Source organism: Haemaphysalis longicornis, unplaced genomic scaffold (genome assembly GCF_048455015.1).
Source record: "Haemaphysalis longicornis isolate Haplotype H1 unplaced genomic scaffold, Haemaphysalis longicornis Haplotype H1 scaffold_8, whole genome shotgun sequence".
NCBI classification, from domain to species: Eukaryota; Metazoa; Arthropoda; class Arachnida; order Ixodida; family Ixodidae; genus Haemaphysalis; species Haemaphysalis longicornis.
The window spans coordinates 189637031-189651709 of NW_027526445.1; the positions used below are offsets into that span (position 1 = coordinate 189637031).

Here is a 14679-nt window from a genome sequence, read left to right on the forward strand (position 1 = left end):
CTTTTTTCTTACTGTATTCTTTCCCTTGCGCGTCGGAGGCCGTGGGCGTAGATGGTGGGAAGGGCTCCGAGGGATCTGTTCAGGCCTTGCCGGTTCCCTTGTATGTGCCAAGACTCAAGCAGTAATCTTTGTGAGTAATTCGTTTCGGTGCCAATCACCTGCGCGCCGTCAAAGTTAATCCGGTGGTCAGCTTTTTCGCAGTGCTCGGCCAATGCACTGCGCTGAGTGTCGGACTTGCGAACGTCGTTTTTGTGTTGGCGGAGGCGTTCCGGGAAGTTCATGGTCTCCCCAACATAACTAGCGGGGCATTGTGCACAAGCAATTTTGTAGACGACCCCTTATGATTTTTCTTTTGGCGGCCGCTCTTTAGGTCGAGGTATGAGCCGTCCAAGAGTTGACACTGGCTTGTGGGAGATGACAATGCCTTCCTTGCGAAGAATGCGGGATAATGTTTCACTCGTTCCTTTAACATAGGGGACGGAAATACGGGTGGGTCGGCGTGCAGAGGGGGTGGGGGGGCAGACGGCGGAGACAGGAGAGGGGTTGTTGACCGGCGGCGTCAGTGCAGAGGAATTTCCTTGGTTGCAGCCCGGCTGGGGGAGACGGCGTTTGACGCGTCGTATGAAGTTGCTCGTGTATCCATTTTTCTTCAGGTCGGCGATTACGGCTTTTTCTTCTTTCTTGCGGTCCTCTTCTGTTGAGCATATAGTTCTGGCTCTAAGTAAGAGAGCTGAGACCACAGAAGATTTGTGGGAATTTGGGTGGCAGGAATCGAATTGCAGGTAGCGGCCGGTGTGGGTGGGTTTCCTGTATACTGTGAAATTTAGTCCGTCTGGCTGTCTTTTTATCAAAACGTCGAGGAATGGTAAGGTGCTGTTCGTTTCTTTTTCCATGGTGAATTGGATGGCTGGTTCAATCGAATTTAGCTGCGACAGGAAGTTGTCTGCTGTTGTTTCTTTGATGACACAAAAGCAGTCGTCCACGTACCGGAGAAACACCTTGGGCTTTTCGTTGAAATTTTCCAGAGCGGTCCTTTCAATTTTTTCCATTACAAGGTTGGCTGTGCTTCTAACTGCTCGCTGAAATGCCGCACGAGGCGCAAGCGAGGATGCTCATGCAAGAAAAGAGCTGATAATATGAGCGAAAAGAGGCATATAAACTGCCATCCACGTTGCTTGTGAAAGCGCCCATCAAAAACCACCGCGATGGTGGGCCTAAGCATCTCTGGCGCGGCCAGCCAGCTGGTCTCAGCGTTTCGGATCTCCCGCCATTAGGTGCGCATCTCCCCATTGGTGCAAATCGCGAGGCTCCTCCCACCGCGAGTGCAAAATCATCGGCACGAGCGTGAAAAAAAAAAAAAAAAAAAAAAAACGCACGCGAAAATCGACATGCATGAATCGTGTGCGAAAATGGGCCATTGCTGTGCGTGGACTTGGACGGGGGTCGCTGTCTTCCGAGGTGCGTCAAGCAAGGTCAGTTGTGGTTATCACGTACGCGTGAATTAAAGGGTGCCTATTCTTTTCTTGTGTATCCAAGTTAGAGGAGAGCAAGGGGTGCGCGCTGCGTCAGATGGCCGATTTCATCCTTTATTTTTTCTTTTGCTACCCTAAGTTAATGCCCCAGCTGTGCCGGTCGATCAGCAGTCCCGCCAGAAAACCGCACTATAAAAGGTATTGTGCTTCGGCCAACCGCATTCTAAGCTGTATGCTTATGCATTGAGTTCTATGGGAGGTGAACCAGGGGTCACAAAAACCCGCGTTTTAACCAGTCCCGCACTATACGCAGTTACGTTATAAGTGGTCTACACTGTATTGGAAAATACAAAGATTGCAGTTTTATGACCAACACTGTTCTGTCTATTGTTCCTTCAAAAATGGCTAATTATCTCTAATTATCTTGGGAACTAATTGACCAACTGAAAAAATAATGGCATATTCAAAATCAGTAGGAAAAAAGCAGCAAGGCTGACAAGTTTCACAAAGTTTACTTGAAAATTAAAAAAAAGCTGTTCGAAGACCAGTGTCCTACCTTTGAGTCTAAAAGGATGTCTTTTTTTTCCCATCTCAAGCCTGATGTTTCTGGTAATGGGAAGTCACGTTTATGCCACGGACAAAGCTCAGCTACTGACACACCTTGCTGCACAGAATATGCTGTTAAAGTGAATGCATCAGAACCGCAAAATTTATTACGTAAGTCGTTAGCCGTGACCTAAACTAAGGAAATGTTGAAACGGAGTTCTTTTGCCATGTGTGGAGTCCTATCAGATGCAGTGTTGTCTTCTGCCTCCAATCGTCGATAGCATTGCTCTTGCTATTTAAAAATCAGGCACTGCCTTTCTATGATGCAAAGAAGAGAGAGAGAGAGAGAAACAACATCTTTATTGCCTGCGAGATGTTACCTCTGTCGCCGGCCTCCTGGGGGGGGAGGCAGCGTGTTCGGCCGCTGGCGTTCAAGGGCCGCCAGCGCAAGCTGAACGGCCTCCCGCTGTAGGTTGCAGTCTGTGCTGGCCACCGAGAAGAAATTATTGCTTCTGATGCTGCTCTGTTGTGATGAGGTTAGACTCACAAAATGACGAGTTTTGACTGGCAGTCATCACCCACGAACGAGAGAGTAACAAAAGTGTGTCTTGTCTGGTAGTGTGAGCCAGTTGACTGTGTAGCTGAGTTTCTCCATGCACTTATCTGAACAGTTCTCATTTTCCTTTTCTTCTTCTTCGTCTTCTCCTCCTCTAGCCGCTGGGTGACAATCTGGAGTCGGTGACGTACGAAACCTTTGAGAAGGACCCCGTCAAGTACACAGAGTACCAGCAGGTGAGGGCGTGGCGTTCCTGATGCAGTGTTTAACACTGTCAATACTCTACAAGTAGGGGCTCTTGTTGCACATTGAAAACACGCTGCCTGCGGTGTGGGAGCTCAAGCCCGTTCTACGTGGCGCGAATTTACCGGTGAATTTGCAGCTGTGGCTCTGCTCGTGAAGCAAAATGGCCTACCGTAAAAGCCCGCGTATAGTGCAAGTTTTCTTCTAAATTTTACCATGTAAAATTTCTGCCCTGTGTTATATACCCACCAAAGTTTTCAGCCGAAAATTTGCAGTTTTGGGTTTCTTTGAAAGTGCCATTGTCAAGACTCGTCGTGGAGGATGATGCGCCATCTTGCGGTGGTTTCAGCGGTCTGCTGCTTCTTTCAAGTGGTGCCATCTGGACTACACCAAGAATCGGCACGCTCATTGAAAGTCTATCTATCATGATGTTGGGACTGCAAAAGCGCTACTCAGCTGCCTTTGAGGGGGCGTATTGGTCTTAGAGGTTTTTTTTTTTATTTACTAACCAATATTAATGAAACTGCGCAGTATTATGCAGTTCTTTGTGCTGATTTCAAATCTGCAATTAGATTTCTGAAATTTGATCTTTTTTTTTTAGATAATTAATGATTGATTGCCATTATTTTGGGTCGCAATTACAGAATAACCATTCCATAAAGTGGAGCTGACTACAGCTGAACAGTAACTGCAATGCAAATAAATGATCTCTCTCAGCTTTTTTCCTCGTATTATATGCAGATTTGAAATTACTTTATTAATGTTGTTGTTGTTTTTATTGTTATTATTATTATTATTATTATTCATGTTTGCTTTCCTCAAATTACACCTGGTATTATATGCGGGTTTTTACGGTATTTTCGTGTCCCAAAGCTACGAAAATGAGTTGTTTTGCCGCACGAGTGGCGCTGTAGCTGCGAACTCGCAGGTAAACTCACACCCTGTTGAACGGGCTGCAACAACAAAAACCAGATATGCATGTACACAAATACTGTATGAAACGGAAATATTGGTTGAGGTTTTTTCCCCCGAAACTGCAAGCTTTTTAGAGCAGCTGACTGGATTTTATTTGCTCCCTCTCTACCACAGGCCATATACCTTGCACTCATCGACAAGGGGGAAGAGCTGGGCAAGGACAAGGAGATGTGAGTGGTATCTCCCTCTTTTCATTTTTTTTTTTTCCTTGTCGCATTTATCTGTGCTCGGTGATTTGCCTCCCTGCGTCACAAGCAGTTAATCGAGAGCTTGGAGTCTGTGGTTTGGCAGATGCATTCATCTGCCTTCTCCCTCTTCTCAACACTGTTCTTAAATTTGACCCATGGGTGATGCTTTGAGAGAGTTGAAAGCTGGTCATTTATCTGGTTGGTGGTTACTAGAGGTGTGCGAATACCGAAAAGTAACTTTCGAAGCGAATATCGATTCGAATTTGGAAAGAAAGCCGAATATTAAATCGGATATCGAATATCAATTTTTTTTTTTTTTTTCAGGCCTTGATTTTTTATACAAGTTTTTGCTCCAAAGTAGAAGCTACTTTGCATGTTTGGGAGACATCACTTTCTTTTTTCTTTTTTTCAACCTGGAGAATGCATTTTTTAACTCGCATTGGTGCTACTCCAAGAATCCGGAGTGGGCACGATACACATTTGAAAAGAAAAAAAAAAACTACTTGCACTGGAGTTGCTGTACTGCAATCATGGGCAAAGACTATACAGCGTCTCGTAACTCAGAAGCGAGCACTTTGCAGGCATGAACAGTAGGATGCGAAAACACGGCATAACCACAATCATGGATCACGATGAGGTACTTCTTTGGAAGCACATGGGCAGCATGGAGCGGGAATAATATGTTGTGGACGGAAAGCTCGCACTATGGTCGCTGTGGACAAGACTATCGACTGTGGTCTAAAAAACAAGTAAACACGCAGTAACCATACACCAACCACGTTCAAAACAGCCACAATTGCTGTCGAAACAAAACAGCGGCAGTCTTTACCGGAAGCTGCCCGGTCGCAAAATTCAAAATGGCGGCCAGAGTTGACGGCAACGGCACGAAAGAAGGATCGTATCGACGCAATCGCAGATTACTTCGTGCAGTGGGATAAAATTTACGGCCTCTGCAAGGTGCGCTTGTCGAAAGCGTGATTTAGATGAAACTTGCTCAGCAGACTGAGTAGCAGCAGTGTTCTCTCTCTTTGCCACATGTCAGTAAGAGGCATTTGAAAAGTTTGAACAGGCATTTCGGCGGCAGCCTAGGCACTGAATGGTGACGCTGCTCGGAATAATAATTAGTGCCGGCTGCAAAACGCGAGCTAATCTCGCCAAAGGCGAAATTAATTCCTTTCTGCCTCCTTCCTCTTTGACATGCAACTTGCAGCGTCGTCATGGTTGTCGGAGCTGGCAGGGGTCCCCTGGTGACGGCAACGCTGAATGCTGCTCGGCGCGCCGACCGAAAGGTTCGCGTCTACGCCGTCGAGAAGAACCCCAACGCGGTGGTCTCGTGAGTGTTCACTCTTCACCTCTTGACTGACCCTCTGCCTTCCACCTACCTGTCTCCCTGCCTCTCTCTAGAAACATGCGTAGATGCTTCCCTCACGCTCGCAGACATGCCTTTTGTCTGTAATTTTGCGCCATTGGTCTAATGCATGTTCTGATGACCACACTGCTTTAATTTGCGGTAAACGAGTGTCATGGTCGTTTTGAGTGGGCTTGACTGCATAACCACAATGAGTACTATGTTCGTGATATTACGACTGATGTTTCACAGTTATTGAATAAGTGGGAAATTTTGTCCATCCAGACCTTTTTTATTATTGCTATTTTCTTCTTGAAAATTAACAATCTTTTTTTAGGGGGAAAGTACATTTATAATCATTTTTGTAGCTGTCGTACACCTGCGGAGCTAAAAAATTTAAGATGTGACATTCCAACGCTGCCCCGAAATTTAATGCTTCTAAGAAAGTTCCACTGAACTGCATCTTAACAACATTCTTTCTCTGTTACTATTTTTCCAGTTCTTTTTATAGTATTGGCTCCAATCAATGTTCTTTCATCCCCCAAGCCCCCCTTCTAAACCCGTCTTGCTATTCAATGTATCATACCCTCAGTTCATTTCAACCCTACTTGTGCTTTGTGTTTATGTTTTGAGGGATGTGCATTTCTCGGCGTCCAGAAGAACGGTGGCTGCAGAAAAGGAAGCAGTCCGGCCTATGCCGGCGAGACAACGCAAGCGCGTTTTTTTTTTACCCCACATTGCTTTTGTGATGCCGAAGGGGGTTGCTTATTGTAATAAGCACAACGTGCAGGTCGTGGAAACCTCTGGTGCTGCGGCTTGGCTCACTATCTCCAGATGTTCGAAAAAAAGGAAAAGGGTGGCTGCTTATCTGCACAAGGTTCTAATCGCAACAATTACTGCACCCACAGTGCAATGCTGGGCTCCTTTCTAATCTTCAGAGGTGTGCTGAAAGCAAAAGCAGTTGTGGTCAGCATGCAGGTGCAGACAGAACATACGAACTAAACGGTGCCTAATTTTTTTATTTTGTGTGTATCAAAGTCTCTAAGTAAGAGGAGAGAAGGAGTGGGGGCTGCCTGGGACGGCCGAGTCCATATTTTTTCTTTTTTTTGTTGCGATTGTAAAGTGGTGCCCCCGCTGCACTGGTCGATCAGAGGACCTGCCAAAAAATTGGCTGGCGATTACGATACTACCTAAGCGATATTTGGGCGCAGCAGCAGTGTGCTGAGGCAGCACTCCCTCGTGGGTTTTCTAGACGGCAGTGGTGATGAGCCTCTGCGTCGGCGGAGCAAAGTTCCTCTCAGGAAGGGACCGCGAACTGCGTCTTAGCAGGGAATGCACATCATCGTCACACGCACGCCCCCTCACGTCTTCCCTGAGCGTCGCGCCGTCGAGCGCCTCGTGCAGGGCACAGCATACTGCCCCCTCCCCTCCCCCACCGCACACTTTGGGAGAGGGCTGGCTCGCGCCGCCGTGGCGAACCGCCCTCCCCTCCCAATTTCGCGACACTCTCCTCCTTCGCTTGCTTTGCTTTGATCGCTTGCTTTTTCTTTCACTCGTCGGTCCAGCCATCGTCCGCTCGGTCACATGATGGCGACATGGCTCAGCCCACGAACAGGCGACAAAGGGCTGCGCCCTAAAAACTGCACTATGAACAGCCTTGTGCTTCGGGCGACCGCATTATGAGTGGTACGCTTATGCATTTTGTTCTGTGGGAGGCCTACCGGTGGCCAGGAAAACCTACATTATATCCGGTCCTGTGCTATAAGTGGTTACGTTATAAATGGTCTACACTTACAGGCAATATTCTGGAGATCTTATAAGATACCCATGTGGGCATAGTTGATCTGTAGCTCCTCATTGCACTGCACATCGTGTGTTTCTTTGGCAAGTAAAAAGCAACTGGTGCATCGTACAGTTAGTCCTAAGAGTGCATTTCAGTGAAACCTGTGTATAAACCGTGCATAGGTTGACCCTCATTTTGACATGAAAACAGCTGAGGAAACACACGGAAAAGATCATTGGAAGTGTTGTTTTATTCATTTTTGGTCCTGGTCTGTTGTCTATGTGCCTGTCTGCTCAGGACACTCATGAGACCTGTCTGAACATGCTTGCCCTTTGAGAAAATGTGGCCCTGTCGTTGAGGCACGGGTGACGAGCATACCAGTAGTAGAATTCTTGTTCTGTTATGGTTGCCAGACTAATAGTGACATTCTGCCAAAGACCAGTATAGCCTGTATTCAATAGCGAGGCACGCATGCAGGCAACCATGTGAGTGCGCCGTCACTGGTTACGTCATTCTCCGCAGGATGGCGGTACTTGTCCGTGCTAAGCGAATGATATGGGTTGGACATTCGAAGCTCTAGCCCGCCGAACGCAAATTAATGTCTCGACTCCAATGTGAGTGTGATTAATAACATCTCAGTTGACACCACTGTTGCGAATTGGGTTGAAATGGAGCAGACGATGCACGCCAGTGTTATTTTTTTCTTCGGCCTGCGGTCACAGTGGCACAAGCCGCTCCATGTTCGTGGCGCTTCAGCCATGTCTGTGGCCGTTTCCAGTGTTGCCAAGTGAAGAAATTGGCAGCTAGTATTTTCAGTGAATACCACCTATAGGGACAAGTGGATACTTTCATGCACATTAGGGAAGAGAGGCAGGAACTCAACTTATATTCCAGTTTACTGGGCGTTTCTCGCTTAGAATGACATTTTCAGGTGTTGATTTCATTGATATTCCTTCAGTTTTAAAGACAATAGTCTTTCTTGGGCTACTTAAACCCAGAAATTTTGGTCTGTCTGTATGTGTCTGTCTGTCTGTCTGTCTGTGATTCGATTCAACCAGCCGGCCAAAGTGAAACGAAGTCTGTGCGATAGTCTTATATACTCACAGCCAAATGTTCATACTTGTCAACATTGTTCAACAAGAACAAGACATTGCGCAAATATAGGACAGAAAATTAATACACAAGGGATATTTACAGTGTTCCTTCATAAAAAAATTCATGCATGCTTGATTTTTGCGAAATCAAATACTATATCCAGTTCAGAAAAAAAAAAAAATTTAACCTGTGGCCTGCTGTCGCCCGCGCCAGTACAGCTTCTGGCGGCATTTTAAGAAATCAAGCGGACACAGTTACCAAAGGTTCCACTGGATAGGTTCTACGTTCTGCTTGGAACGCATGTGGACTAGGGCAACGCGGCGCTATAAACGTTAAAAGTGGGTGCCTCGATTCACGCACGTCTCCGCCGTACGGCAGGCACCCAAACTGGAGCAGTGGAACGCGGTAAATTTAAAATGATTTAAGCAAACGTTTAGCGTGTTTACCTTGGCAGGAGCGCAACGCAAGAGGGACAACATGAGAGGATAGCGGGATAACGAAGGGAGGCATTTACTTGGCAAATGTCGACAAAGACTATCGTCTTTTGTTGACATTTGCAACGAAAGGAACAGATACGCGGCCAATTTTTAGTTACCAATACTCGCCCGCCTTGATGGTGCCGTAGCAGTGGGGGAGGTGTTCATTTCCTCTTCCTCCTCCACTTTTTCTGTCTATACACACTTGCAGCCTGCTGTGCCAGAAAGAGGAGAAGTGGAAGGATCAGGTGACGGTGGTGTCCTGCGACATGCGTGACTTCCGGGCCCCCGAGAAGGCGGACGTCCTGGTGTCCGAGCTGCTCGGCTCGTTTGGGGACAACGAGGTGTCGCCCGAATGCCTGGACGGCGCCCAGCGGTTCCTCAAAGGTCTCCCTCTTTCTCCGCTGCTTTTCATTTTTTTTCTTTGGTGTCCGCACACGAGAATTCCCCACACTTTACCTTTGGTGCACAAGGCGTTCCATAGCACTCGCTCTAACTTGGCAGTAGCAAAAGGGAACGAGCAGCTGGGCAGTGCTTTGGAGACGGATTAAGTTTATTCCAGGGTGCAATGCGGGAGCCCTGCCTGAAGTGACGCACAAGTCCGTGTTCCTAGTCGGTGATTGCAGTGCGGATGTATTGGAGAAGACTTGGTATCTGTGAGTGAGGAAAACTGCATGAGGGAGGAATTTAACTGTGAGTGAATTTAGCTTATTTCTTTGCAGTACATGGCCCGAGCACACCTTTTAGGGAGCTCCTGTGATATGTAATTTAATAGCTATCGCTTGCTCTACGTGAGGTTCGTGTGTGAAATACCTTTTCAGTTTGTGATCTCGCTTGCAGCGGCCATCGTTAGCTGCTTGGTTAGCTGCTCCTGTCTTTGGCCTGCAAGAACTTGCTGAAGATAGGGAGATAAGAGCATTGCCTTGTACACAATTGGCATTACGAACGGCGTAGCTGGTACCCAGTTAGCGTTGCCTTTCATGCAGGAGAGACCTGCTTCAGCCTTTCCCAACCATGGATGCTGCATTCATTTAGTCTCCTCTTCAGCCGGCAGAGTTTCCGGGGCTTTTGACGGCTGACGTAGAAAACTGGGCGTGTTGTTACACGATCGAGGGAAAAAAAACAGTGCAAGAACGAGACAAGGACTGCACTGCACTTCCAGCTTTATTGCGAATGAATAGATAGCTGCCCAACCGGTGACTCATCTGTGCTTGCGTAGAAATTTTAGTTCTTTTTCAGACAGCATGATAGAGGCCGTGCTGACGCATGCCTCACCAAGTGTTAATGGAGTACTGACACGAAATTTTCGTGTTACGTTTCTTTCACTGCCATGGGTGCCTATTAGCCCACTAATCATAGAGTGGCACGTTAGACGGTTGATTGCAGCGTAAAAAATCATTTACGGCATCGTTTTTTTGTGTCAGTTTCGGTTTTGACCAAACGAGCACCGAGCGGCTGCCATGACAGGAGGGTGATTGTGACGTCACCATTCTTGTTGCACCGCTGACGGTCTGGACGTGCGCGCAAGTGAGCTCACTGTCCCCACGCACCGGGGCAGCATGACGGCAGTTCCAAAACCATGATGTGTACACTTGGTGTAGCAGCACGTGCCAATTGCAGCCAGCGCGTTGGCTACGTCACAGGCGCCCGACGTCGGCAGTTTGGGGCAAGTAGCAGGTGATGTCGTGTGAGCCCGCTCTGGGCTTTCTCGGGCGGGCAGTGATTAAAATGGATTTGAAATATGTTATGCTGAATGGCTACTGTTGAAACTTGCTTGGAGATATCTCCTGATAAAAAGGAAGCATTGTACATACTAGTTATCCAGGCTTACTAGTTATCCTGTAAAATTCGTCCCGATTCCACAATTTCACGTGACAGCCATGTTTTGCACTTCCTGATGATGGGAGTGTTTTGCCGATCTGGCGAACAGTCTTTGCAGTTCAAGCAATGGCTTGCCAAAAAGCCTTCCACATCTTTCTCCTCCTGCACGTTTTTTACATTGTTCGCATGCTCCGACAGCCTATCGTTGACGCATCTCCAGGTTGGGTGGCTATCTGTATAATATTGTGCTCAGGGTGTCTACCAACCTGGAAAACGGGGAAAACCTGGAATTTTCAAGGAATCTGGACACATCTGGAAAAGTCAGGGAATTGTCAAGGAATTCTTCAAAAATGTGGCTCGGACGTGGAAACTGAGATGGTTGATTACTTCTATCTCTCAGCTGACTGCCAACAGCTGGCACATCCCTACGCGCGAGCTAGACGATGCTACAAATTCTCTGGGTGCTCTAAAGGACCTATTGTCCATAGTGCTAACATCAGATGGAAGAATGACTTGAACAGGAAGTCGGGACATGGAGGTGGTAGCCAAGGTTCGGAGCAGCTATCATAGTATGGTTAGGTGCATAACAAGGCTGAATATCAAAGGAGAAAGAGGGGAAAGTTGCAGAGCGTGGGGAACCCACCGTGGGTTCGGGTGGAGCCAGGATGCAGGAGCTGAAATGACCCTTCAGAACAAAGACAGTGTTGGCACGCTAAATAACAATCTAACAACGGCAGCAGCTGTGGGTGGAGCAGCATGCAGAAAAAAACTGGAAAACTAACACTGAAAGCAAAGGAGCTTATTGCCAAACGTAAGAACATGAAATTGTGAGTACAGTGGATCAAATTGAGTTAGCAGGTGTAAAACTACATTTGTGCGTACAACATGGTAGTGATTGAGGAAGCACTGGAAATAGGAGGAAGCTTAAGAGCAACTAAGAGGAAGCTGGCTATCAGCGAAGTCAGTGCACGCACTGAAATACGAGTAGGGTAGCATTACGCACAACATGGACGAGATAATAAAAGTAGCGGCTATGTATCCATGTGACGCTACACCAGGGGAAACAACTTAGAGTACAGGCTTAGCTCACAAAGTCCCACTAATAACCAAAAATGAAGTTGAAAAGGCTCTCAAGAGCATGAAAAGAGGAAAAGCTGCAGGTGACAACGACATAACCATTTGCCTTTTAAAGGAGGGAGAATATGGCGTTGTGGAAAAGCTTGCTAAACTAATCTTGGAATGCTTAAGGCCTCTAAACTGCCCATAGTCTGGAAAAACGCCAACATAGTTCTGATTCACAAAAAGGGGGACACCAAAGACCTTGAGAATTGCCGAACAAGCAGCCTGTCAGTTGTACACAAGCTGCTTACCAAAGTAATAGTTAACTGCATAACTGCCAGCCTAGATTTCCAACAACCCAGGGATCAGGCTGGGTTTAGAAAAGGTTACTCTACAATGAATTGCATCGTGTCATCAATCAAGTAATAGAAAAATCTGCAGGGTATAATAAACCTTTTGACATGACATTTATATTCTATGAAAAAGCATTTGATTCAATAGACACCACAACAGTATTAGGAGCATTAAAGAACCAAGGAATGGAGGAAACCAACGTAAGGCTCCTAGACGAAATATATGAGGGATGTACAGGCAGGATAGTCCTTCACAAGCAAACCAAAATGTTCCCGAACCTAAAAGGAACTGCGACAGGGAGATCCTGTCTCGCCAGAATTGTTCACAGCATGTCTGGCGGGGCTGTTTAGCAAGCTTGACTGGGAAAATGCAAGTCTATGGATAAATAGGGAATACTTGAGCCATTTCAGGTTTGCAGACATGCTTTTTTGTTCAATGAATCTGCAGAACACGTGCAAAAATGCTTGAACTACAATCGGAAAGTGTGGCCGTCGGGCTAAAAGTAAATATGAATAAATCTGAAGTAAGGATGCGACAAACATGCTGAATGTGCCCTGCTCAGCATAGGTAACAAAACACCTGAACAAGTTGAAGAATATAACTACCTCGGACAGGTGGCCAGTGCTGATTCCAACCACGAGAAAGAAATCCGACGCAGAATAGGAATGGGTTGAGGTGCACTCGGCAATCACTCACAAATAATGAAAAGTAAGCTACCTCTATCCCTAAAAAGAAAGTTCAACGAATGCATTTTACCGGTGATGTCAAACGGAACACTGTCCAACGGGCCATGAAGCGAATAATGATAGGAGTAACACTTAGGGTACTGGACAGGGTAATGACAGAGTAACACTTCGCATCCTAGATCAGGGAGCAAACTCGAGTAGGAGGTATCGCTGTTACAATAAAGAAAAATAAATGGACTTGGGCTAGCCATGTAGTGAAACAAACTGACATCAGGTGGACCAAGAGTTTAACGGAATATGTACCCAGCGACGGAAGGGGAAGGCCAATAACACGATGGAGGGATGAAATAACGAAATTCGGGGCAAAGAATGGACTCTGGAAGCGCAGGACAGGATCGGGTAGAGGTCAGTGGGAGAGGCCTTCGTCCTGCAGTGAACCTAAACAGGCTGTTGATGATTATGGTGGTGGTGAGGGAATGGTTGTATTTGTGGGACATCGAAGAAAGAAGAGAACCGCTGCTCTTGTAAGAGAACTTGCATTGAAAATGCAAAGGCTCAGGAAAAATGCAGTACTTCAGACTTTCCTGCTGCAGCAAGAAATCAAGTCTCTGGAAGAGTGGAAGGTGTTCCATTTGTTATCAGTTATTGTGATTCTTTAGTACTGCATTTTCTGCTAAAGAATCCTCATTAGCAACAGATTGTAATCAAGTAGTGTGTTCATGATTGACAATCCAGCGCGCGAAAACACGGCACAAAAAAGAACGAGAGTTAGACAGGACAGCGCTGCTGTCCTGCTCTAACTCTCGTTCTTTTTTGTGCCGTGTTTTCGCGCGCTGGATTGTCAATCATGAACATTCACCAACTCGCCCAAATCACAGTCCTCTTGAAGTAGTGTGTGTTCTGCAGTTAATGCAAGTGCCCTGTCCTTTTTTCACCGCTGGATGGCTCGCTTTCTGCATTTAAAGTGTTTGTTGAACAGGCATATCAGTCGGGGATTATGCTTAGAATTGTCAGGGGAAACCTGGAAAAGTCAGGGAATTTTAAAATGTAGAATTGGTAGACACCCTGTGTGCTTCATTCGCAATAAAGCCAGTTGGGAGTTCAGCGCAGTCCTTGTCATTGTTTCTGTTATGCGCTGTTCTTTCTTCGTTTGACGGCTGAGCTAGCTTTGCTTGTGAAGGCAACTGAACATTTCTGTCTCAGCCCCAACATTGTATTTGGTGCACTCTTGTGGCCCTGTGGCAGCAGCAACGACCCAAGAAACCCGCCGCATGGCTGGAAAGAGAAACCTCTGCGCTAGAATACCTCGCAGAGGATGGCTTCTCTGTTGCACTGAAACTGGAACTATGCAGGTCTACGTTTAACTGCGCCCGATTTGAGCAGAGAAAATCGGTCGCATCCTGTGCATACTTTCAGTGTGCAAATTTAAAATTGCAAAGTTTGGAGGAAAGGAAACAAGAAACGCGGTTTGTATGCCAGTGCTTGCGGTACTGTTTTTAATTTTGAAGACGAACGCTTCCCATAACCTTCTTCTTGCACCCTGCATTTTGGTACAGTAAAAGCTTGTTAATTTGAACTCGAAAGGGACCGTGAAACTGTTCGAATTAGCGGGCGCGTGGTAGAATGAATGTACATCGCGCCACACCGCACGAGCAGAACGCCAAGAGGCCACCTCTGGACTTGTTATCACTAATTAGGCGGTACTGCACGTTTGTGGCAGGTGATTTTGTAAATAAGGTTCGTGGAGCTCCAACAGTGAACATAATTAATTGATCAGTCAGTTATACGCCACAGAAACAAACACCGACATGCATTCATGTCAGCAGCGAGCCATAATGTCGAAATAATGATGCTGAAAACACGTTTATTTACATGGAAGGGTCGAGGAAATCAAAGTTAAAAGTAATCGGTCAATTACTTTTAGTTTTGGGCGGACTTATTCTGCGAGGAGCGAAGGAAACCAGGGGATCCCACTTTGAATTGACTGTCGTGGACACCGACGCCTTTGAATTATTGGGAGATTTTCCCCCATTGAAATATACAGGGCTGTGCCGGGACCGGGGCATCAGTTCGAATT

The 14679-nt window shown here is 46.5% G+C and overlaps 1 protein-coding gene across 1 annotated transcript in view; it reads left to right on the forward strand.

Moving 5' to 3' along the window:
- Positions 1-14679, forward strand: part of LOC144149731 (protein arginine N-methyltransferase 5-like) — a 45473-nt gene that overhangs the window by 22451 nt on the left and 8343 nt on the right. The window contains exons 9-12 of the mRNA XM_077681383.1: positions 2733-2810; positions 3907-3962; positions 5191-5313; positions 8894-9069. Of these exons, the coding sequence (XP_077537509.1) occupies positions 2733-2810; positions 3907-3962; positions 5191-5313; positions 8894-9069 (433 nt within the window). The remainder of the gene's footprint in view (positions 1-2732; positions 2811-3906; positions 3963-5190; positions 5314-8893; positions 9070-14679) is intronic.